This window comes from Aquarana catesbeiana, linkage group LG13, assembly GCF_042186555.1.
Source record: "Aquarana catesbeiana isolate 2022-GZ linkage group LG13, ASM4218655v1, whole genome shotgun sequence".
Classification (NCBI taxonomy): domain Eukaryota; kingdom Metazoa; phylum Chordata; class Amphibia; order Anura; family Ranidae; genus Aquarana; species Aquarana catesbeiana.
In genome coordinates this window covers 224783811-224809603 of record NC_133336.1, presented here as the reverse complement: position 1 = coordinate 224809603, position 25793 = coordinate 224783811, and the positions used below count along the sequence as shown (strand labels likewise).

Below are 25793 nucleotides of genomic sequence, written 5' to 3'. Positions count from 1 at the left end.
AGACTTTGCATGATGACCAACCTACTACAAGGAACCCAGCACTCCATGACCCAGACCCACGACCCCTATCAAAATCCCAAGTCACCCTCAGACTTTGCATGACCAACCTACTATAAGGAACCCAACGTTCCATGACCCAAACCCACTACCCCTACCAAAATCCCAAGTCACCCTCAGACTTTGCATGACCAAACTTCTACAAGGAACCCAGAGCTCCATGACCCATTACCTTTAACATAGACTCACGTTGCTCTCTGACCTTGCATGGATGATGCACAAAGTCACCATCCTACCACAAGGAACCCGGTGCCCCATGACCCAGTACCCCTACCAGAGTCACCTGTCACCCTTCACCCTTGCATGGATGACGCACAAGGTCACCAGCCTACCACAAAGATCCCAGCACTCCAGGTCCCTATGCCCCAACTAAAAGTCCCACCTGACCTTGCATGGGTGACAGATGAGGCCACAACCTACTACAAGGAACCCATCAATCCAAGACCCTCTACCAGGATCTGATGAAGGGCCACGCCCCGATACGCGTAGTCAAGACGTCAGCTATCGTCCCTCTCTACTCTCCTCAGCTTGCTCTCCACCTGTTTTGCTCCAAGTTTAGTTTTGTACCTGCGTTCACCGATCGTATGATGTTACGTTCGGGTGTTCCCGTCCACCAGCTCCGGTCGGTGGCTGCTCCGGCTGCCTCTCAGTGCCTCCTTTGCTTTCTGGCTGCCCCATCATTCTGTCACACATCATTGGGGATCCGATCGAGGCTCCACACGGTCCACCCGGCTCTGCACGCGCTAGCTTCCCTCTAGTGACATCCAGGAACACATGAAGGTTTTGCCATCGCAGCACTGCCCCACCAAGCCAGTCCACCACCGACTGTTGCTTAAGGTACTGTCACAGTGAGGAGCACGCTTTGCAGTTGTTCCATCTATGCAAGGAGATGTCTAATTGTTCATCCAATCATATGTTATTATTAAAATCGGCACATGCTTTTATCTCATTGAACGTTTTAATTATTTAACTGTTTGTCCTTTCAAGACTGTCCTGATCAGCGCTTTCAACTGTGGTTGCTGCTGAATGTATCCACCTCTCCCTTTGACCTTCCATGGATGACAGAAAGTCTCCAAAAAACTACAAGGAACCCATCACTCCAGGACCTAGTACCACTACCAAAGACATACGTCACTTTAACTGCACGAATGACAGACAAGGTCACCAACCTTCTACAAGGAACCCATCACTCCATGACCCTGTACCCCAACCAAAGTCCAACCTTGTTGAGGTCACAACCTACAACAACAAGAAACCCATCACTCCAGGACCCTGTACCCCAAGCAAAGTCCAACCTCTCCCTTCAACCTTCCATGGACAACAGCTAAAGTCTCTAAATTACTGCAAGGAACCCATCATTCCAGGACCCTGTACCAGTACCAAAGACACACGTCACTCTCTAACTTTGCATGGATGATAAACAAGGTCACCAACCTTCTACAAGGAACTCATCACTTCATGAACCTGTACTCCTACCAATATTACTTGTCATCCTTCACCTTTGCATGGATGACACTAGATCACCAACCTACTAAAAAGAACCCAGCACTTTGTGACCCATCACCCCTACTAAAGTCCTAGGTTACCCTCTGACCTTGCATAAATGACACACAAGGTCAAAAACCTACCACAAGGATGTTGGCAATCCATGACCCTGTATCCCTATTAAAGTCCAACCTGGTTTAGGTCACAACCTAGGACAAAGAAGCCATCACTCCAGGACCCTGTACCCCTACCAAAGACACACGTCGCTCTGACCTTCCATGGATGACAGATAAAGTCTCCAAGCAACTATAAGAAACGCATCACTCCAGGACCCTGTACCCAAGTCCAACCTAACCTTGCATGGATGACACAAAGGTCACAACCTACTACAAGGGACTCATCACTGCAGGACTCTGTACTCCTACCAAAGTCCAACCTGACCTTGCATGGATGACAAACAAGGTCACAACCTACTACAAGGGGCTCCTCACTCCATGACCCTGTACTCCTACTAAAGTCCAACCTCCCTCTCCCTCTGACTTTCCATGGATGATAGATGAGGTCACCAGCCAACCACAAGGAACTCATCACTCCAGCTCCCTGTACCGGTACCAAAGTCCCACTTCACTCTATGACCTTGCATGGATGCCACACAAGGTCACCAAGCTACTATAAGTAACCAGCACTCCATGACCCTCTACCCCCTACCTTGCCCTCTGACCCTGCATGGATGACAGACGAGGTCAGGTGTGTCAGTGACCAAAACTGCAGGGATTCAGGTATGTGAATTATTTAAGGGGGTCCTGGAATGGACTCTGCCCCCCCCCCCCACCTCCCCTTTCTCAGATATTCCGGAGTGAGCTACAGAAACAAGTGCAAAAACATGGCTGGGAAATTCCGCCTCCTGACAAGGGGGGTGTCAGTGATCCTCAATGTCAGTCCGGGGCCACAAAGCATCGCCCAGGAGGAATTTAGCAGCATCTCGTTCCAATGTGACCAATCAATGTCTGTACAATCATCTATAGATCCACCAAACGATGGAATAGGAGGATCTACCCTGAATCAGACAGGCCTCCGCGCTACATAGAAGGAAATTGTCCAATCAGCTTTAAACACAGCCTGAAACATTCTATGGTTGTCAACGACTTTCCTCGGCCAACAAAAGCACCAGTCTAATCTAATGGGGGGCATAAGGGAAGTCCTAAGGTGGTCCTGTTTTTTCTCTCCAGAAGGACGGCGCCATCTTTGTTCAGGCATCATCAAGGTTCACCTTCTACTTCCTGGACTAAGATGCCGGCTCCAAGTGTGTTCACAAATGTCTGACACAGATCAGCCCCCTGCTGCCAGCCTCTTGACTTGTGACTTTCTATAAAGTTACAATGTACAGTCTGATCACCGGGGGAGGGGAGACTGAGGAAATGACTCCTCCTCCTTCTATAAAGTTACAATGTACAGTCTGATAAATGGGGGAGGGGAGACTGAGGAAATGACTCCTCCTCCTTCTACAAAGTTACAATGTACAGTCTGATCACTGGGGGGAGGGGAGACTGAGGAATTGACTCCTCCTCCTTCTACAAGGTTACCATGTACAGTCTGATCACCGGGGGAGAGGAGACTGAGGAAATGACTCCTCCTCCTTCTACAAAGTTACAATGTACAGTCTGATCACCGGGGGAGGGGAGACTGAGGAAATGACTCCTCCTCCTTCTACAAAGTTACAATGTACAGTCTGATCACCGGGGGAGGGGAGACTGAGGAAATGACTCCTCCTCCTTCTACAAAGTTACAACGTACAGTCTGATCACCGGGGGAGAGGAGACTGAGGAAATGACTCCTCCTCCTTCTACAAAGTTACAATGTACAGTCTGATCAATGGGGGAGGGGAGACTGAGGAAATGACTCCTCCTCCTTCTATAAGGTTACCATGTACAGTCTCATAAATGGGGGAGGGGAGACTGAGGAAATGACTCCTCCTGCCTATAATGACATATAATGAAAGGGGGAGGAGCCAGCAATGAGTAGTCATCATATCACATGGACATTACATCATGAGATTGGTGAACAGTCATCTTATATCTGTGGACAGATCTGTCAAATCAAATACAAAATATACATTTTTCTTCAGTCCTGTAGACGCCTCATACGGCCACTAGAGGGCGGACTGCACATGGAGAATCGTCCTATTGATGACCAATATTCCCAACATCTGCCGGATGATTGATGGTGTCAGAATTTTTTTTTTTTTTTTTCTGGAACAGAAATGTTCCAGTCCTAAAGCTAGAAGAAGACAATTCACCTTGTACAGCGAGAACGCACAATGACGCCGTTAATCAATTCATATGATTGGCTGCCGGGCACAGAACACGCAAGATCAGTCCGCTTCTCTCAGCTGTTCCATATTTTCAGAAAGTCATTAAAGCCGACACAGGGATGGTGGGAACCCCTCATAATGGGTACAGCGGGTGTACAGACCCGGGAACTCAGCACAGGGATGGTGGGAACCCCTCATAATGGGCACAGCGGGTGTACAGACCCGGGAACTCAGCACAGGGATGGTGGGAACCCCTCATAATGGGCACAGCGGGTGTACAGAACCAGGAACTCAGCACAGGGATGGTGAGAACCCCTCATAATGGGCACAGCGGGTGTACAGACCCAGGAACTCAGCACAGGGATGGTGGGAACCCCTCATAATGGGCACAGCGGGTGTACAGACCTGGGAACTCAGCACAGGGATGGTGGGAACCCCTCATAATGGGCACAGCGGGTGTACAGACCTGGGAACTCAGCACAGGGATGGTGGGAACCCCTCATAATGGGCACAGCAGGTGTACAGACCCGGGAACTCAGCACAGGGATGGTGGGAACCCCTCATAATGGGCACAGCGGGTGTACAGACCTGGGAACTCAGCACAGGGATGGTGGGAACCCCTCATAATGGGCACAGCGGGTGTACAGAACCAGGAACTCAGCACAGGGATGGTGAGAACCCCTCATAATGGGCACAGCGGGTGTACAGACCTGGGAACTCAGCACAGGGATGGTGGGAACCCCTCATAATGGGCACAGCGGGTGTACAGACCTGGGAACTCAGCACAGGGATGGTGGGAACCCCTCATAATGGGCACAGCAGGTGTACAGACCCGGGAACTCAGCACAGGGATGGTGGGAACCCCTCATAATGGGCACAGCGGGTGTACAGACCTGGGAACTCAGCACAGGGATGGTGGGAACCCCTCATAATGGGCACAGCAGGTGTACAGACCCGGGAACTCAGCACAGGGATGGTGGGAACCCCTCATAATGGGCACAGCGGGTGTACAGACCCGGGAACTCAGCACAGGGATGGTGGGAACCCCTCATAATGGGCACAGCGGGTGTACAGACCCGGGAACTCAGCACAGGGATGGTGAGAACCCCTCATAATGGGCACAGCGGGTGTACAGACCCGGGAACTCAGCACAGGGATGGTGAGAACCCCTCATAATAGACACAGCGGGTGTACAGACCCGGGAACTCAGCACAGGGATGGTGAGAACCCCTCATAATGGATATACTAGTAATGCTGACGGTGATGTGTGATTGGTCGGTCTTATCTCTGGTTATTTTTCTGGGACATTTCGGCTTTTCTGTCCAATCAGAAGCAGTGAGGCTCTAGCAGCCCCTTGCGGTCTCGCACACGGAACGACGCGGAGGAAGTGAAGGGTTAAGACGTGACTTGTAGAGCGCAGCCTGTAATTAACCCCCACCCCTCCCCCGAGTCATTCTTCTATAAATAGTTGTGTAGCACGCATCATTAAAGAGGAACCCCGCTGAGAAGCATTTACATCTCAACCAACCATCAGTCCCACCCCCCTCTTCTGTTCACAGATACACTTCAATGGCCTGATTTGTGAAAAGAAAGAAAAAAAAAAAAAAAAAAAAAAAACGCTGATTCAGCTGCATCTCAGAGACCCCGATACAACGCTAAACATTTCCTGGCGATAAAAGACACAAGAAAAATCCGCTCTGTCATCAATAAACGATCATTAAATGTACTTTGTAATTACAAGCGGTATATCTTCCTAAATGTGACCCGGTATCAGCTTTTTTTTTTGCAGTCCCTGTACAGCAGAGCTCAGACCAAGAGATGGAGAAGCAGCACAAGGAGCCAATCAGCATGCTGATAGGAGGAGAGTGCAGAGTGACTGCATAACTCATTACAGTGCTGCTTTCCCTTCTCGCGGTCCAATCACAGGCTGGGGGAGTGGGTCCAGGACGACCTGAGCTCAGAGGAAGCGGGGTGAACAATGCTGGCCTATCAGAATGAGGACATCTAGTGGCAGAAACAATGCACTGCAAGTGAATTCTCTGGATTGAAGGCGAATATCACAGCAGAAGATGGTTATATTTTTTTTTATCTTTTAATGAACTATTCATTTTTATCTTATTTTTTCCTGGATTTCTACTATGTATCTAATTCCAAAAATTTTATTTTTTTTTACACTGAGGGTACATTTTTGTAGCCATTTGTTTCCCATTGGGGGTGATTTCCCTTCAAAGGAGACACAGTCGGAGGTGAGAGGAAGTCTACCTAAAAGTCAGAGGAAATTCCCACTTAATAGGTGTCCCCATTGGAAGATTTCCCCTCACTTCCTGCTCTGGTGACCACTCTAAAAAAATGTTTCAGATGTCCCCTCACTTCCTGTTCTGACGACCACTCTAAGAGCCCTTTCATACCGAGCCGCCTATAGTGTCGGCGGTAAAACGCCGCTATTTATAGCAGCGTTTTACCGTCGGATTTGCGGCGCATTTCGCCCGCTAGCGGGGCGCTTTTACCCCCCCGCTAGCGGCCGAGAAAGGGTTAAAACCGCCCGCAATGGCGGCGTTTTGCCGGCGGTATGCCAGCGCTGCCCCATTGATTTCAATGGGGAGCAGCGGTGGAGGAGCGGTAAACACACCGCTCCTTCACCACTCCAAAGAAGCTGCTGACAGGGCTTTTCCCTCGGGCTTTCACACTGGAGACAATGCTGCAGCTGTTTGAGGGCGGATTGCAGGCGCTATTTTTAACGCTATAGCGCCTGCAAAACGCCCTCCGTGTGAAAGGGGTCTAAAAATAAAATTCAGGTGTCTCCTTACTGGAAGATTTCCCCCTCACTTCCTGCTCTGGTGACCACTCTAAAAATAAAATTCAGGTGTCCTCATTGGAAGATTTCCCCCTCACTTCCTGCTCTGGTGACCGCTCTAAAAATAAAATTCAGGTGTCCTCATTGGAAGATTTCCCCCTCACTTCCTGCTCTGGTGACCGCTCTAAAAATAAAATTCAGGTGTCCTCATTGAGAGATTTCCCCTCACTTCCTGCTCTAGTGACCACTTTAACATTTTTCAGATGTCCCCATTGGATGATTTCCCCTCACTTCCTGTTCTGGCGACCACTCTAAAAAAAATGTCAGATGTTCCCATTGGATGATTTCCTCTCACTTCCTGTTCTGGCGACCACTCTTGTCAGATGTCCCCATTGGATGATTTCCCCTCACTTCTTGTTCTGGCGACCACCCTAGAAAAAAAAAATGTCAGATGTCCCCATTGGAAGACTTCCCCTCACTTCCTGCTTTGGTGACCACTCCAAATAAAAATGTCAGATGTCCCCATTGGATGATTTCCCCTCACTTCCTGTTCTGGCGACCACTCTTGTCAGATGTCCCCATTGGATGATTTCCCCTCACTTCCTGTTCTGGCGACCACTCTTGTCAGATGTCCCCATTGGATGATTTCCCCTCACTTCCTGTTCTGGTGACCACTCTACAAAAAAAAAAAATGTCAGATGTCCCCATTGGAAGACTTCCCCTCACTTCCTGCTCTGGTGACCACTCTAAAAAAAAATGTCAGATGTCCCCATTGGATGATTTCCCCTCACTTTCTGTTCTGGCGACCACTCTAAAAAAAAAATTCAGATGTCCTCATTGTAAGATTTCCCCTCACTTCCTACTCTGGCGACCTCTCTAAAATGTTTCAGTTGTCCCCATTGGATGATTTCCCCTCACTTCCTGTGCTGGCGACCACTCTAAAATTTTGGATTTCCCATCATTTTCTGTGGAGGGCCAAGATGGCCAAAAAACAGGGAATGGATAGACTTGCACCAACGGATCTTTTTTGGCCAATGCCTCCCCTGTGTTTAGTTATACACAGGATCCAGATTTCGGCAGAAGGGGGAGGGGAGCTGTGCGCAGACATTACCTGTTCAAGGCGCAAGCGGAAAAGGTTGTCCACTTTGCCCATTTTTTTGAAGCCAGCATCTGCTGAACCATAGAAGTCGGGTGGTTGTCTGATGTCTATGTCATGGATGTTGATAACCTGGGCAATCTCAAGGAACTTTTATTGAGTCTGCTTAGAACCCACTAAAGAGAGAGGAAGGGTCAGGAACTTTTATTGAGCCCACCTAGAACCCATCATAGAGAGGAAGGGTCAGAAACTTTTATTGAAACCACACAGAACCCACCACAGAGTGGAGAAAGGGTCAGGAACTTTTATTGAGCCCACCTAGAACCCATAGAAAGGGGAAGGCTCATGAACTTGTATTGAGCCCACCTGGAACCAACCATAGAGGGGGGAAGTGTCAGGACCTTTTCTTGAGCCCACCTAAAACCCACCATAGAGAGGGGAAGGGTCAGGAACTTTTATAGAACACATCATAGAGAGGAGAAGGTAGAGGAACTTTTATTGAGACCACCTAGAACCCACCATAAAGAGGGGACGGGTCAGGAACTTTTATTGAGCCCACCTAGATCCCACCATAAAAGAGGGGAAAGGTTGGGAATTTTTATTGAGCCCACCTGGAACCAACCATAGAGAGGGGAAGTTTTAGGGCCTTTTCTTGAGCCCACCTAAAACCCACCATAGAGAGGGGAAGGGTCAGGAACTTTTATAGAACACATCATAGAGAGGAGAAGGTAGAGACACTTTTATTGAGACCACCTAGAACCCACCACAAAGAGGGGAAGGGTCAGGAACTTTTATTGAGCCCACCTAGAACTCACCATAGACAGAAGAAGGGTCAGGAACTTTTATTGAGTCCACCTAGAACCCACCATAGGGAGGAAGAGTGAGGATCAGTTACTGAGCCCACCTTGAACCCCCATAGAGAGAGAAAGGATCAGGAACTTTTATTGAGCTCACCTTGAACCCACCATAGAGAGGAAGGGCCAGGAACTTTTATTGAGCCCACCTAGATCCCACCATGAAGAGAGAAAGGATCAGGACCTTTTTTTGAACCCACCTAGAGCCCACCATAGACAGAAGAAGAGTAAGGAACTTTTCTTAAGTCCACCTAGAAGGCACCATAAAGAGGGCAAAGGTCAGGAACTTTAATTGAGCCCACCTAAAACCCACCATAGAGAGGGAACTTTTAAGCTCACCTAGAACCCACTATACTTAGGGGAAGGGTCCACCTGGAGGGGGGGGGGGGGGCACGTTGACCTTTTCACCTTGGGTGCCAAAAGCACCATGTCCCGGCACTGAAGTCCAGTCAGTGATGGTCAACTGTTCTGCTAAAAATGTTTTCAAAAAGTTCCAAAAAAGAATGTGTGTAGGCAACAAGAAAGAACCTCTAGGGGGTCCGTCAGTCATTGGACCTGTTGGTAGGATGGATGGATGGATGAATGAGGACCCCCCTCCTCCCCTCATTGATCGGTGCATATATTAAGCCCCCGAGTCTCAGCAAAGGAGAGGCTTTCAGATGCCCATATTTGGGGACCCGGGCGGCCCCCCCCCCCCCCACCCTTGCCTCTTGCCTTTCACGAGCGTGTCATTGTAATCTGAGCAAGCATGGCAAGGACAAGACAACAGTGTGACAGCAGGTGTCCGCATTCACGGCACGCAGCCGCCGCCGGCCTCCCAGGAAGGGGTTAACCCACTCCTAGAAAACTTTTTTTTTTTTTTCCTCTCTCTTTGCTTTCATTATGAGTGAGCGAGGTGACTGAGCGGGGCGGCAGGTAGAGCGAGACGTCGTCAAAACACTTCCTTTCCATGCCAGGGGTGGGTCGGCGGAAGGTGGCATGGCCGCGGTGAAGAGGTGGCAGAACTTATTCACCAAGCAGACGTACAAGCCATCATCGGTGAGTGAGTCGGTGGGGATGGGGTGGGTCGGGAAGCGGGGAGTGTTGCTGGGGCTGGTTTGGCACAACATCACAGCAAAAAGAAAGAAAAAAAAAGTCAGGATGGCATTGTGGGTGGTGGTGGGTGGAGGTGAGATTCTGGAGGCAGACGAGGACAGAGAGGTGGAGGTGGGGGGGAGGGGGAGTGGGAGATGTTGGCAGTTCATGGGCAGAGGACGTCAGAGGGAGAGGTGTAGAGGAGGACGAGGTGACGGCGGGCACTGGGAGGGGGGTGGCACAGAGGGACGGGCACTGACCATATGTGAACTAAAACGATATATTGACTGACAAACTCTGCGTCCCAACCAGCCGCTGACAAACTCTGCGTCCCAACCAGCCGCTGACAAACTCTGCGTCCCAACTAGCTGCTGACAAACTCTGCACCCCACCAGCCGCTGACAAACTCTGCGTCCCAACCAGTCGCTCACAAACATCGTGCCCCAACCAGCTGCTGACAAACTCTGCATCCCAACCAGTCGCTGACAAACTCTGCGTCCCAACCAGTCGCTCACAATCATCGTGCCCCAACCAGCTGCTGACAATCACTGCGTCCCAACCGGCCACTGACAAACTCTGCGTCCCAACTGGCCGCTGACAAACTCTGCGTCCCAACCAGCCGCTGACAAACTCTGCGTCCCAACCGGCCTCTCACAATCATCGTGCCCCAACCGGCCGCTGACAAACTCTTCACCCCAACCGGCCGCTGACAAACTCTGCACCCCTACCGGCTGCTGACAAACTCTGCGTCCCAACCGGCCGCTGACAAACTCTGCGTCCCAAACGGCCGCTGACAAACTCTGCGTCCCAAACGGCCGCTGACAAACTCTGCGTCCCAAACGGCCGCTGACAAACTCTGCGTCCCAAACGGCCGCTGACAAACTCTGCGTCCCAAACGGCCGCTGACAAACTCTGCGTCCCAACCAGCCTCTGACAAACTCTTCACCCCAACCGGCCGCTGACAAACTCTGCACCCCTACCGGCTGCTGACAAACTCTGCGTCCCAACCGGCCGCTGACAAACTCTGCGTCCCAACCGGCCGCTGACAAACTCTGCGTCCCAACCGGCCGCTGACAAACTCTGCGTCCCAACCGGCCGCTGACAAACTCTGCGTCCCAACCGGCCTCTGACAAGCTCTGCATTCCAACCAGTCGCTGACAAATCTGTGTCCCAACCGGCCGCTGACAAACTCTGTGTCCCAACCGGCCTCTGACAATCATCATGCCCCAACCAGCCACTGACAAACTCTGCATCCCAACCGGCCGCTGACAAACACTGCGTCCCAACCGGCCGCTGACAAACTCTGCATCCCAACCGGCCGCTGACAAACTCTGCATCCCAACCGGCCGCTGACAAACTCTGCGTCCCAACCGGCCGCTGACAAACTCTGCGTCCCAACCGGCCGCTGACAAACTCTGCGTCCCAACCGGCCGCTGACAAACTCTGTACCCCAACAGGCTGCTGACAAACTCTGCGTCCCAACCGCCCGCTGACAAACTCTGCGTCCCAACCAGCCTCTGACAAGCTCTGCATCCCAACCAGCCGCTGATAAACTCTGCATCCTAACCGGCCGCTGACAATCACTAAGCCCCAACCAACCGCTGAAAAACTCTGCGCTCCAACCAGCCGCTGACAAACTCTGCGCCCCAACCAGCCGCTGGCAAACTCTGCATCCCAACCAGCCTCTGACAAGCTCTGCATCCCAACCAGCCGCTGACAAATCTGTGTCCCAACCGGCCGCTGACAAACTCTGTGTCCCAACCGGCCTCTGACAATCATCATGCCCCAACCACCCGCTGACAAACTCTGCGTCCCAACCACCCGCTGACAAACTCTGCGTCCCAACCAGCCTCTGACAATCATCATGCCCCAACCGGCCGCTGACAAACTCTTCACCCCAACCAGCCGTTGACAAACTCTGCACCCCTACCAGCTGCTGACAAACTCTGCGTCCCAACCGGCCGCTGACAAACTCTGCGTCCCAACCGGCCGCTGACAAACTCTGCGTCCCAACCGGCCGCTGACAAACTCTGCGTCCCAACCGGCCGCTGACAAACTCTGCGTCCCAACCGGCCGCTGACAAACTCTGCGTCCCAACCGGCCGCTGACAAACTCTGCGTCCCAACCGGCCGCTGACAAACTCTGCGTCCCAACCGGCCGCTGACAAACTCTGCGTCCCAACCAGCTGCTCACAATCATCGTGCCCCAACCGGCCGCTGACAAACTCTGCACCCCTACCAGCCGCTGGCAAACTCTGCGTTCCAACCAGCCTCTGACAAACTCTGCGTCCCAACCAGCCGCTGACAAACTCTGCGTCCCAACCAGCCGCCGACAATCACTGCATCCCAACCGGCCGCTGACAATCACTGCGTCCCAACCGGCCGCCGACAATCACTGCGTCCCAACCGGCTGCCTACAAACTCTGTGTCCCAACCGGCCGCTGACAAAAGTCTGCGTCCCAACCGGCCGCTGACAAAAGTCTGCGTCCCAACCGGCCGCTGACAAACTCTGCGTCCCAACCGGCCGCTTACAAACTCTGCGTCCCAACAGGCCGCTGACAAACTCTGCACCCCAACAGGCTGCTGACAAACTCTGCGTCCCAACCGCCCGCTGACAAACTCTGCGTCCCAACCAGCCTCTGACAAGCTCTGCATCCCAACCAGCCGCTGATAAACTCTGCATCCTAACCGGCCGCTGACAATCACTAAGCCCCAACCAACCGCTGAAAAACTCTGCGCCCCAACCAGCCGCTGGCAAACTCTGCGTCCCAACCAGCCCCTGACAAGCTCTGCATCCCAACCAGCCGCTGACAACTCTGTGTCCCAACCGCCCGCTGACAAATCTGTGTCCCAACCGGCCGCTGACAAACTCTGTGTCCCAACCAGCCTCTGACAATCATCATGCCCGAACCAGCCACTGACAAACTCTGCGTCCCAACCAGCCGCTGACAAACTCTGCGTCCCAACCGGCCGCTGACAAACTCTGCGTCCCAACCGGCCGCTGACAAACTCTGCGTCCCAACCACCCGCTGACAAACTCTGTGTCCCAACCACCCGCTGACAAACTCTGCGTCCCAACCACCCGCTGACAAACTCTGCGTCCCAACCACCCGCTGACAAACTCTGCGTCCCAACCACCCGCTGACAAACTCTGCGTCCCAACCAGCCTCTGACAATCATCATGCCCCAACCGGCCGCTGACAAACTCTGCGTCCCAACCGCCCGCTGACAAACTCTGCATCCCAACAGGCTGCTGACAAACTCTGCGTCCCAACCGGCCGCTGACAAACTCTGCGTCCCAACCGGCCGCTGACAAACTCTGCACCCCAACCAGCCGCTGACAATCACTGCGTCCCAACCAGCCGCTGGCAAACTCTGCACCCCAACAGGCCGCTGACAAACTCTGCGTCCCAACCAGCTGCTGACAAACTCTGCGTCCCAACTGGCCGACGACAAACTCTGCGCCCCAACCAGCTGCTGGCAAACTCTGCGTCCCAAACAGCCGCTGACAAACTAAACCAATTAGGTGGACAAGGTAACACGTATATTGCATCCTCCATGCAGTTCATATACATGGTTTATCATCTCTTAGTCCTGATTTAGATTAGATTCCTGCTCCCCGAAATGTGTTGTCTCCATTTTATCTTACATTATAACAAGCTCGTATCTGGACTATTATCTTGTGTTGCAGAGTTTCAATCTCAGGCTGTCCCAGGAGTCTTTTCACTGGCAGTATAGGCAGAGGACAATGTGGCCCTATTAGAGGCTGGCAGACTCCAGTGACTGGCACATGACCGGGCAGGGAGAGGGGGAGCGGGGGCATTGAGTAATACAGAAAACTGGGACGCCATCACTGGTCTGACCTCACGCATGGTCTTCTTGCTCCCAAGCGCACATAACATACCAGAGCTGCTCCTTGTTTTATATGGCCCGGTTGACGGATTGAATGCCGTGGGCTCTGACGACAATCAGGGCCACTAAAGCCAATCAAGGCCAAAACAACAAGCGGCACAGCAGGGCTCGCTCACCTCTAGGCAGAGTTTTTTTTATGATGCAGAGTTATTTATGATCGCTATATGATTATTGCCTATGATCGTCAGCTCCATCTAGTGGCCATAATCCAGCATTTTCCTTTTATTGAAGGGTTTCAGAAAAATACTGCATTATGGACACTAGATGGAGCTGACGATCACCGGCGAGTGGATTTTATATATATACTATAGACCTCTCTGTGGGCTTTGTGTATTTCTTCCAGATCTGTGCAGTAAATCCCGTGTGAGACCTCCTGTAATAAAGACCATTTATTGCTGCTCTCCCTGGGGGACTGGTCTTGTCTCCGCCCCCCCTGTAGTTTTCCTATAGTGGGTGGAGCCTGTTGGGCCCCTCCCACAGCTCCGCTCTTTCTCCTTGTGCAGGGGCTCTCCCCCCCTGTAGTTTTCTGTAGTGGGTGGAGCCTTCTGGGCCCCTCCCACAGCTCTGCTCTCTCTCCTTGTGCAGGGGCTCTCCCCCCTCTGTAGTTTTCTGTAGTGGGTGGAGCCTGTTGGGCCCCTCCCACAGCTCTGCTCTTTCCTTGTGCAGGGTGACTGATCTTGTCTCTGTCCCCTTCCTGTAGTTTTCCTATAGTGGGTGGAGCCTGCTGGGCCCCTCCCACTGCTCTGCTCTCTCTCCTTGTGCAGGGGCTCTCCCCCCCCACCCCCTGTAGTTTTCTGTAGTGGGTGGAGCCTGTTGGGCCCCTCCCACAGCTCTGCTGTCTCTCCTTGTGCAGGGGCTCTGCCCCCCCACTGTAATTTTCTGTAGTGGGTGGAGCCCACGAGGAGAAGCCCCGCCTCCAGAGGAGCCACACTTTGTACAATCGGGGTCAGTTTTGACAGTATAGTTTTATAGGTGTGTGTGTTCACAAATGTCTGACACAGATCAGCCCCTGCTGCAGCCTCTAACCTTGAAACATGCTACAAAGTTACAATGTATAGTCTGATCACTAGGGGGAGGGGAGACTGAGGAAATTACTCCTCCTCCTTCTGCAAAGTTACAATGTACAGTCTGATCACTGGGGGGGAGGGGAGACTGAGGAAATGCCGACACTTAGGTGAACATCCGTTCTACTGCAGGACATTTCCTTATATACTCCTATTGGGAAATCCACTAGGGGGCTGCGTGGAAACAGGCAACCAGTAGAGGGCGCTATACAACAAATCTTATTTTTGATAAGAATTAGTTGACCATTGAATGGCCGTTCTTTATGGACCGCCGTCATTTATTGGCTCCTCATTCTGATCTGGATCCAATCAAACAAAAACAGCAAAGAATGAAAATATCTGATATATATCAATTATTAATTACACACAGAATAAAAAATAAATAAAATAAAGCAAAATTGATATGTGTGTGGCTAGTGTTGGGAGATATTTATCTAGAAGATGATTGGACAGGAGCAAAAAAAATCAGGTCACATGATCTCTGGAGCACTGTGGCTGTTTCAGGTCATTAGAGCCTGCAATGCTTTCTTGTCTGGTCGGGGTGGAGTGAGATCGGATCGGGAAGGAGCTGTGTGGTAGGAAGAAGAATCTGCCCTCAGAGCAAACAAATCCAACTGCAATGCACTATGACCTCACCACTCCCTACTGCTCCCGTCTTAAAGGGACAGTCCCCCTTTTTGAGGTTTGAATACCTTCGGGGTCGTGCAAGAAAAGTCTCCCACTTTATTGTCACAGATGTGAGCCACTTATACAGATATTATCTTAAATCCTCCCTCCATCCTCCCCTCCTGCACTCTGATTTCATCGCACACTGTGAGCTTCTCACATTGTGCATCAGAAGCTGCAGCAGGTCAGAGAGAACCCCGCCCCATTTTCTCCCTGAAGGACGTACAGCATTGTTTAACCCTTTTCTCCCCAGCTGTCCCTGGCCCCACCCCTTTTCTCAGTTCTGGGGGGGGCAAAAGGGTACGTGCCACAGACTGATTCCCTGGCCCTGCCCCTTTTTATTCATTGGATTTCAGCTCAATCATGGAGGCTCAGCATCACATGTGGGCGTTACCTATGCAAATGTAGCCTGCCTAGGACCGTCCACTCCTCCACACTGACACCCGCCCATCAAGGTGCTTTGATATTTGCATAACTCCTCCCACTGCTTCCAATTATGAAAGGCTTAGCATCACATGGGGGCGTTATCTATGCAAATGTAGCTTGTCTAGGAACGCCCACTCCTCCCAAATGACACCCACCCATCAAGGGGCTTTGATATTTGCATAACTCCTCCCACTGTTTCCAACTATAAAAGGCTTAGCATCACATGTGGGTGTTACCTATGCAAATGTAGCCTGCTTAGGACCGCCCACTCCTCCAGACTGACACCCGCCCATCAAGGTGCTTTGATATTTGCATAACTCCTCCCACTGCTTCCAATTATGAAGGCGTTTTCCATGCAAATGTAGCCTGCTTAGGACCGCCCACTCCTCCAGACTGACACCTGCCCATCAAGGCTGATATTTGCATAACTCCTCCCACTGCTTACTATCATCGAGGCTTAGCATCACATGTGGGCGTTCCCTATGCAAATAGAGCCCACAGCTCCAGCATGGACCCCGCCTAGCAAAGCATTCTTATATTTGAATAACTCCTCCCACTGCTCCAAATCATGAAAGCTTAGCAACACATGGGGGGGGCGTTATCTTTGCAAATATGGCCTGCGTAGGACTGCCCACTCCTCCAGACTGATACCCGCCCATTAAGGCTGATATTTGCATAACTCCTCCCACTGCTTCCAATTATGAAGGCGTTTTCCATGCAAATGTAGCTTGCCTGGGAACGCCCACTCCTCCAGACTGACACCCGCCCATCAAGGCAATTTGATATTTGCATAACTCCTCCCACTGCTTGCATCAGGACTGAGGGCTCTGGGGAGGAGTACAGCCCCTCCCACCAGCTGTGATCTGCCTGCATTGCATAGAGAAGCACAGAGACCCGGTGATGACATCACTGGGTATAAAGTAAAGTATATGATGAAAATGAAAAGATTTTATTTAAAAATGTCACTTGATGTTGATAAAAGCAGATTAAACTCCAACTTTAAAAATGTGATGAAAGATTATTTATGTAAAAAAAAAAAAAAAATTAACTTTCCTCCGCCCACAATACACCTGACTCCGCCCTGAACACGGCGCCATTGTATCCGCGTACACCGACGGCTCATCTATGGAGGTCACATGACCTCCATGGGCACCAGGATTTGTCTGCAGAGGATGCATTGCAGTCACAGATTTTGCTGAACAGCTGCTGAGATAAAATCAGTTGATTATTCAGGGAGATTTTCTGGCTTCTCGGGAAGGTGTGACCCCGTTTGGGGCGTGTCATGGCAGGTCACACCCCCGAGGATCGGATTTTCTCTCTCCCCCCCTTCTTCTACCAATTGAATTTGTTTTAAAGTGGAACCCCGGGCAGATAGAAGAGAAACAAACAAATGCAGCTCTGTAATCATTATTACCGCATTACATACATGTGCCTGAATGTGACCTTGCATTGGCCTTTTGCAGTGCCTGTACAGCAGAGCTCAGACCGGGAGAGGGAGAAGCAGCACAGAGAGCCAATCAGTGCATGTGCTGACAAAAAAAAAGCATGCCGATAGGGGAAGAGAGCAGAGTGACAGAGCGATAAGATCACCGTGCTGCTTCTCCTTTCACTGTACAGTCACAGGTTGGGGGCTTGTCCGGGATGGGCTGAACTGCTGATCGTTAGACTGAGGACATCTAGTGGCAGGAAAAAAGAGAGTACTGCAGGGAAGTCTCTGTATTAAAAGGTGAATATTGCAATTTTCCCTGCAGTCTTTTTTTTTCTGCCACTAGTTGTCTTCAGCCTCCCCCCCCCCCAGTATCATTCAACCCACTTCCTCTGAGCCCAGGTTGTCCCAGACCCACCCCCAGTCTGGGACTGGACAATGAAAGGATAAGCAGCACATTGCAGAGCTCGGTCCCTGCCACTAGGTGTCCTCGGTCTGAAAGCCAACATCATTCAACCCACTTCCTCTGAGCCCAGGTCGTCCCGGACCCACCCCCAGTCTGGGACTGGACAATGAAAGGATAAGCAGCACATTGCAGAGCTCGGTCACTGCCACTAGATGTCCTCGGTCTGGCCCATTTAACCCATCCTGGACAAGCCCCCAACCTGTGACTGGACAATGAAAGGAGAAGCAGCACAGTGCGGAGGCTCTGTCCCTGCCACTAGATGTCCTCGGTCTGATGGCCAGCATCATTCAACCCACTTCCTCTGAGCCCAGGTCGTCCCGGACCCACCCCCAGTCTGGGACTGGACAATGAAAGGAGAAGCAGCACAGCAAAATTATTGCTCTGTCACTCTGCTCTCTTCTCCTATCAGCATGCTTCTTGTCAGCACATGATTATGTGCTACTTGTGCTGCTCCTCCCTCCCCCCAGCCTGAGCCCTGCTGTACAGAGGCTGATCCCGGGTCACACTCCGAGACAGCTTGTATGTAATGATGGATTGATGTGCGTCTTATATATATATATATATGCATCCATCATACAATGTAACGTTATTTTCTATACACCCCCCCCCCTCATGTCGGGTCCCTCGGTGTGAAGAAGTTTGTGAACCCCCGCAGGAAAGGAATTCGAGGCGGCAGGTGACCCATGGTGGGGGGTAGGAGATTTTTTTTTCCCAGGCAACCCAGGCTGGCACGGACTGGTTGGGATCCTTTGTCATGGACGTTCCCATTGAGTGACACAAAAAAGATTATATTACCGGAACAAAGGAGGCATTTTCCTGCCGGTATTATCTGAGAATTTCCACATTAATGGCTCCCAGCACCTGTGTACACAGCAGGCTCCGCCCCCACCTGATTATCTAATGGGGGAGATACATTCCTTTCCAGCATGCATTGTTCTATTCTATTATATAAGATATTAAAACCACTCCACCCAAAACTGGTATTTCATTGTTTGGAGGATGCCGGAGGGCAAAGCACCTGACAGAGTCTGTACACCCTCTATGCCCATTATGAGGGGTTCCCACCATCCCTGTGCTGAGTTCCTGGGTCTTTACACCCGCTGTGCCCATTATGAGGGGTTCCCACCATCCCTGTGCTGAGTTCCCGGGTCTGTACACCCGCTGTGCCCATTATGAGGGGTTCCCACCATCCCTGTGCTGAGTTCCCGGGTCTGTACACCCGCTGTGCCCATTATGAGGGGTTCCCACTATCCCTGTGCTGAGTTCCCGGGTCTGTACACCCGCTGTGCCCATTATGAGGAGTTCCCACCATCCCTGTGCTGAGTTCCCGGGTCTGTACACCCGCTGTGCCCATTATGAGGGGTTCCCACCATCCCTGTGCTGAGTTCCCGGGTCTGTACACCCGCTGTGCCCATTATGAGGGGTTCCCACTATCCCTGTGCTGAGTTCCCGGGTCTGTACACCCGCTGTGCCCATTATGAGGGGTTCTCACCATTCCTGTGCTGAGTTCCCGGGTCTGTACACCCGCTGTGCCCATTATGAGGAGTTCCCACCATCCCTGTGCTGAGTTTCTGGGTCTGTACACCCGCTGTGCCCATTATGAGGGGTTCTCACCATCCCTGTGCTGAGTTCCCGGGTCTGTACACCCGCTGTGCCCATTATGAGGGGTTCCCACCATCCCTGTGCTGAGTTTCTGGGTCTGTACACCCGCTGTGCCCATTATGAGGGGTTCCCACCATCCCTGTGCTGAGTTCCTGGGTCTGTACACCCGCTGTGCCCATTATGAGGAGTTCTCACCATCCCTGTGCTGAGTTCCCAGGTCTGTACACCCGCTGTGCCCATTATGAGGGGTTCCCACCATCCCTGTGCTGAGTTCCTGGGTCTGTACACCTGCTGTGCCCATTATGAGGGGTTCCCACCATCCCTGTGCTGAGCTCCCGGGTCTCTACACCCGCTGTGCCCATTATGAGGGGTTCCCACCATCCCTGTGAAGTGTTGCTTTAAAAAAAAAAAACACAATTGTGAATATTGTAAGGAATAATTTTTTGCAGTATACCGTGTTGCGCAAACAATTGTAAACATCCCCAAAAAACAAAAAAAGACAAACATAAAAATACCTATAAAAACAGGTTAAACTGTGCGGTGAATAACCCGGACTATGAATACTGGCAGTTTGGGCGGGGTCGGATTCTTTCGCAGTGACAATCACCTACGCACCGAACGTGTCCCCACCGCACATAAACAAGGCGGAGTCACTCCCATTTATTGATTTTATAGGAAGTGTTTACAGACTGCTGATGGCCTATATAATCCTGTATATAAAACCTGTAATCTCCGCACACTTCCCTATTTATTATTCCCACACTCACCTTAAGGGGGTTCTACAGGGAACTATTTTAGATTAAAAACATTTCCTTTTTTTTTTTTAAGTTATCTTGCATTTATTTATTTATTTATTTTTACAGATTTTTGCTTTGTTTTTGGTTATATATCAGTTACATGTATGTAAGGGCTCCCTCTAGTGGACACACTTGTGTACTACTGAAGGTGACTGGGAAGCCTCAAAGAAGCACATTAGTCCATCCAGTTCAACCAATTAAAGAGTAGAGAGAAAAAAAATGTACATTTATATTCAAACCCAATTCGAGTGTATGTATATATGTATGTGTATATATATATATATATATATATATATATATATATATATATATATATATATTTTTTTTTATAGCATAGTAGTCCAGCACTAATTAAAGTAAAACCCAAACTCGTCAGTTTTTTTTTGTTTGTTTATCTTTTTTTTTAAGTAAAAACAATTAAAATATATATAAAATATATATAAAAAAATTATATATTAATTTTAAAAGGAATGCCTCAGTAGTCCAATGCTAGCTTTTTTTTTTTTTTTTTTTTTTTTTTAGATGTAAAACAACTTAAAAAGTACTTAAGATTCTTTTTTTTTTTTTTTTAAAGGAATAGCCTGCCACTAGTTAAAAATTAAAGTCCAGCTTCAGCTTTTCCTTTTTTTAATCAAAAAAAAAAAAAATATTACTATATATATATATATATATATATATATATATATATATATATATATATATATATATATATATATATATAAGAAAATCCGAAAATCCGAAAGCTGGGTGCGGTTCTCCTCTACAAATATATATATAAAATTATTATTTTTAATATAAAGAATTATATATATATTTTTTTTTTTATTAATGATAATATGATTTTTAAAAATCAGTAGCCCGACCCTAGTCTAGTTTAAATTGAAAAACCCAATGCAACTGTTTTCAACATGTAAAATAATTTAAAAAGTACATAAGATTAACAAAAATCGATCCTCGATCCGCCACTTCCGGCGGCTAGAGAGAGACTGGAACCTAGCCGGAAATGGCTTTGTTCCAGTCTCCTGTATGTAAACACGGAAGCGACGTCACAACGCCACTTCCGGTTTCCGGTTTACTCGGCTGCCAATGGCCCCGGATTTTAAAAAAATATACAGTATTCAGAATCGCCGTTTTCAGCGATCTGAATACTTTGAAGTAAGGGATTGGAGGTCTTTTAGACCCCCCCCTGATCCCGCCATAAAGAGTACCTGTCACCACCTATTACTGTCCCAAGGGATGTTTACATTCTTTGTGACAGCAATAAAAGTGATCAATTTTTTATTTTTTTTTTCAATACAATTTAGTAATATAAAAATAAATAAAATAAATAAGAAAAATACGAATTTTCCTTGGGTTCGTAAACTTTTCGTAACAATAACGAAAGTTCGTTATGATGAATTTATCATTATGAGGGGCTCCCCCCATCCCTGTACTGTGCTCATTATGAGGGGCTCCTCCCATCCCTGTGCTCATTATGAGGGGCTCCTCCCATCCCTGTACTGTGCTCATTATGAGGGGCTCCCCCCATCCCTGTGCTCATTATGAGGGGCTCCACCATCCCTGTGCTGTGCTCATTATGAGGGGCTCCCCCCATCCCTGTGCTGTGCTCATTATGAGGGGCTCCCCCCATCCCTGTGCTGTGCTCATTATGAGGGGCTCCCACCATCCCTGTACTGTGCTCATTATGAGGGGCGCCCACCATCCCTGTGCTGTGCTCATTATGAGGGGCTCCACCCATCCCTGTGCTGTGCTCATTATGAGGGGCTCCTCCCATCCCTGTACTGTGCTCATTATGAGGGGCTCCCCCCATCCCTGTGCTCATTATGAGGGGCTCCCACCATCCCTGTACTGTGCTCATTATGAGGGGCTCCCCCCATCCCTGTGCTGTGCTCATTATGAGGGGCTCCCCCCATCCCTGTGCTGTGCTCATTATGAGGGGCTCCCCCCATCCCTGTGCTCATTATGAGGGGCTCCCCCCATCCCTGTGCTCATTATGAGGGGCTCCTCCCATCCCTGTGCTGTGCTCATTATGAGGGGCTCCCCCCATCCCTGTGCTGTGTTCATTATGAGGGGCTCCCCCCATCCCTGTGCTCATTATGAGGGGCTCCCACCATCCCTGTGCTGTGTTCATTATGAGGGGCTCCCCCCATCCCTGTGCTGTGTTCATTATGAGGGGCTCCCCCCATCCCTGTGCTCATTATGAGGGGCTCCCACCATCCCTGTACTGTGCTCATTATGAGGGGCTCCCCCCATCCCTGTGCTGTGCTCATTATGAGGGGCTCCCCCCATCCCTGTACTGTGCTCATTATGAGGGGCTCCCCCCATCCCTGTGCTGTGCTCATTATGAGGGGCTCCCCCCATCCCTGTGCTGTGCTCATTATGAGGGGCTCCCCCCATCCCTGTGCTCATTATGAGGGGCTCCCCCCATCCCTGTGCTGTGCTCATTATGAGGGGCTCCCCCCATCCCTGTGCTGTGCTCATTATGAGGGGCTCCCACCATCCCTGTGCTCATTATGAGGGGCTCCCCCCATCCCTGTGATGTGCTCATTATGAGGGGCTCCCACCATCCCTGTGCTGTGCTCATTATGAGGGGCTCCCACCATCCCTGTACTGTGCTCATTATGAGGGGCTCCCCCCATCCCTGTGCTGTGCTCATTATGAGGGGCTCCCACCATCCCTGTACTGTGCTCATTATGAGGGGCTCCCACCATCCCTGTGCTGTGCTCATTATGAGGGGCTCCTCCCATCCCTGTGCTCATTATGAGGGGCTCCCCCCATCCCTGTGCTGTGCTCATTATGAGGGGCTCCCCCCATCCCTGTGCTGTGCTCATTATGAGGGGCTCCCACCATCCCTGTGCTCATTATGAGGGGCTCCCACCATCCCTGTACTGTGCTCATTATGAGGGGCTCCCCCCATCCCTGTGCTGTGCTCATTATGAGGGGCTCCCACCATCCCTGTACTGTGCTCATTATGAGGGGCTCCCACCATCCCTGTGCTGTGCTCATTATGAGGGGCTCCACCATCCCTGTGCTGTGCTCATTATGAGGGGCTCCCCCCATCCCTGTGCTGTGCTCATTATGAGGGGCTCCTCCCATCCCTGTGCTCATTATGAGGGGCTCCCCCCATCCCTGTGCTGTGCTCATTATGAGGGGCTCCCCCCATCCCTGTGCTGTGCTCATTATGAGGGGCTCCCACCATCCCTGTGCTCATTATGAGGGGCTCCCACCATCCCTGTACTGTGCTCATTATGAGGGGCTCCCCCCATCCCTGTGCTGTGCTCATTATGAGGGGCTCCCACCATCCCTGTGCTGTACTCATTATGAGGGGCTCCACCATCCCTGTGCTGTGCTCATTATGAGGGGCTCCCACCATCCCTGTGCTGTGCTCATTATGAGGGGCTCCCCCCATCCCTGTGCTGTGCTCATTATGAGGGGCTCCTCCCATCCCTGTGCTGTGCTCATTATGAGGGGCTCCTCCCATCCCTGTACTGTGCTCATTATGAGGGGCTCCTCCCATCCCTGTGCTGTGCTCATTATGAGGGGCTCCCACCATCCCTGTGCTCATTATGAGGGGCTCCACCATCCCTGTGCTGTGTTCATTATGAGGGGCTCCACCATCCCTGTGCTCATTATGAGGGGCTCCCCCCATCCCTGTACTGTGCTCATTATGAGGGGCTCCCCCCATCCCTGTACTGTGCTCATTATGAGGGGCTCCCCCCATCCCTGTACTGTGCTCATTATGAGGGGCTCCCCCCATCCCTGTACTGTGCTCATTATGAGGGGCTCCCCCCATCCCTGTGCTCATTATGAGGGGCTCCCACCATCCCTGTGCTGTGCTCATTATGAGGGGCTCCCCCCATCCCTGTGCTGTGCTCATTATGAGGGGCTCCCCCCATCCCTGTGCTCATTATGAGGGGTTCCTCCCATCCCTGTGCTGTGCTCATTATGAGGGGCTCCCACCATCCCTGTACTGTGCTCATTATGAGGGGTTCCTCCCATCCCTGTTCTGTGCTCATTATGAGGGGCTCCCCCCATCCCTGTGCTCATTATGAGGGGCTCCTCCCATCCCTGTTCTGTGCTCATTATGAGGGGCTCCCACCATCCCTGTTCTGTGCTCATTATGAGGGGCTCCTCCCATCCCTGTGCTGTGCTCATTATGAGGGGCTCCTCCCATCCCTGTGCTGTGCTCATTATGAGGGGCTCCTCCCATCCCTGTGCTGTGCTCATTATGAGGGGCTCCCCCCATCCCTGTGCTGTGTTCATTATGAGGGGCTCCTCCCATCCCTGTGCTGTGCTCATTATGAGGGGCTCCCCCCATCCCTGTGCTGTGTTCATTATGAGGGGCTCCTCCCATCCCTGTGCTGTGCTCATTATGAGGGGCTCCTCCCATCCCTGTGCTGTGCTCATTATGAGGGGCTCCCCCCATCCCTGTGCTGTGTTCATTATGAGGGGCTCCTCCCATCCCTGTTCTGTGCTCATTATGAGGGGCTCCCACCATCCCTGTTCTGTGCTCATTATGAGGGGCTCCTCCCATCCCTGTGCTGTGTTCATTATGAGGGGCTCCTCCCATCCCTGTGCTGTGTTCATTATGAGGGGCTCCTCCCATCCCTGTGCTGTGCTCATTATGAGGGGCTCCTCCCATCCCTGTGCTGTGCTCATTATGAGGGGCTCCCCCCATCCCTGTGCTGTGTTCATTATGAGGGGCTCCTCCCATCCCTGTTCTGTGCTCATTATGAGGGGCTCCCACCATCCCTGTTCTGTGCTCATTATGAGGGGCTCCCCCCATCCCTGTGCTGTGTTCATTATGAGGGGCTCCTCCCATCCCTGTTCTGTGCTCATTATGAGGGGCTCCCACCATCCCTGTTCTGTGCTCATTACGAGGGGCTCCCCCCATCCCTGTGCTGTGTTCATTATGAGGGGCTCCTCCCATCCCTGTGCTGTGCTCATTATGAGGTTCCCCCCATCCCTGTGCTGTGCTGACTTCCTGGGGTTTTAACTTTTAGGTTCATTAACTTTTCATAACAACAACGAAAGTTTGTTCGGATAGATTTATCATAAGTTCGTAAACGATATGCATAAAAATTCGTATTTCGGATCCTCACGAATGTCCAAATTTTCGGACATTCGTACGAATGTCCGATTCGTACGAAACTAATCGCACATGTCTACAAACCACACATGTGAGGTATCACCGCGATCGTCAGAGCGAGAGCAATAATTCTACCACTAGAACTCCTCTGTACCTCTAACCTGGTAACCGTAAAAAAAATGTAAAGCGTCGCCTATGGAGATTTTTATGTACCGTAGTTTGTCACCATTCCACGAGTGCGTGCAATTATAAAGCATGATATGTTTGGTATCTATTTACTCGGTGTAACATCATCTTTCACATTATACAAAAAAATTGGGCTAACTTTACTGTTTCGTTTTTTTTTTTTAATACATGAACGTGTGCCCTTTCCCCAAAGGGTTGCGTTTAAAACACCGCTGCACAAATACCGTGTGACGTAACATATTGCAACAATCGCCATTTTATTCTCTAGATTCTCTGCTAAAAAAGTATATATATATAATGTTTGGGGGTTCTAAGTAATTTTCTAGCAAAAAAATACAGATTTTAACTTGTAAACACCAAATGTCAGAAATAGGCTTAGGCGTGAAAGGTATAAATGTGGGAGAAACCACCGAAAAGGTTAAAGATCGCTAGACACAAGTATTCCATTCGGGATGAATTAGACCCTTAGCCCGACATTTCATAGAGAGA

General features: G+C 50.6%; 1 protein-coding gene across 1 annotated transcript in view; it reads left to right on the top strand.

Moving 5' to 3' along the window:
• The first annotated feature begins 9342 nt into the window (after positions 1–9342).
• The window catches only part of ANKRD35 (ankyrin repeat domain 35), a 70485-nt gene continuing 54034 nt past the window's right edge, over positions 9343–25793 (top strand). The window contains exon 1 of the mRNA XM_073609292.1: positions 9343–9635. Coding sequence (XP_073465393.1) covers positions 9576–9635 — 60 coding nt within the window. The 5' untranslated portion in view covers positions 9343–9575. The remainder of the gene's footprint in view (positions 9636–25793) is intronic.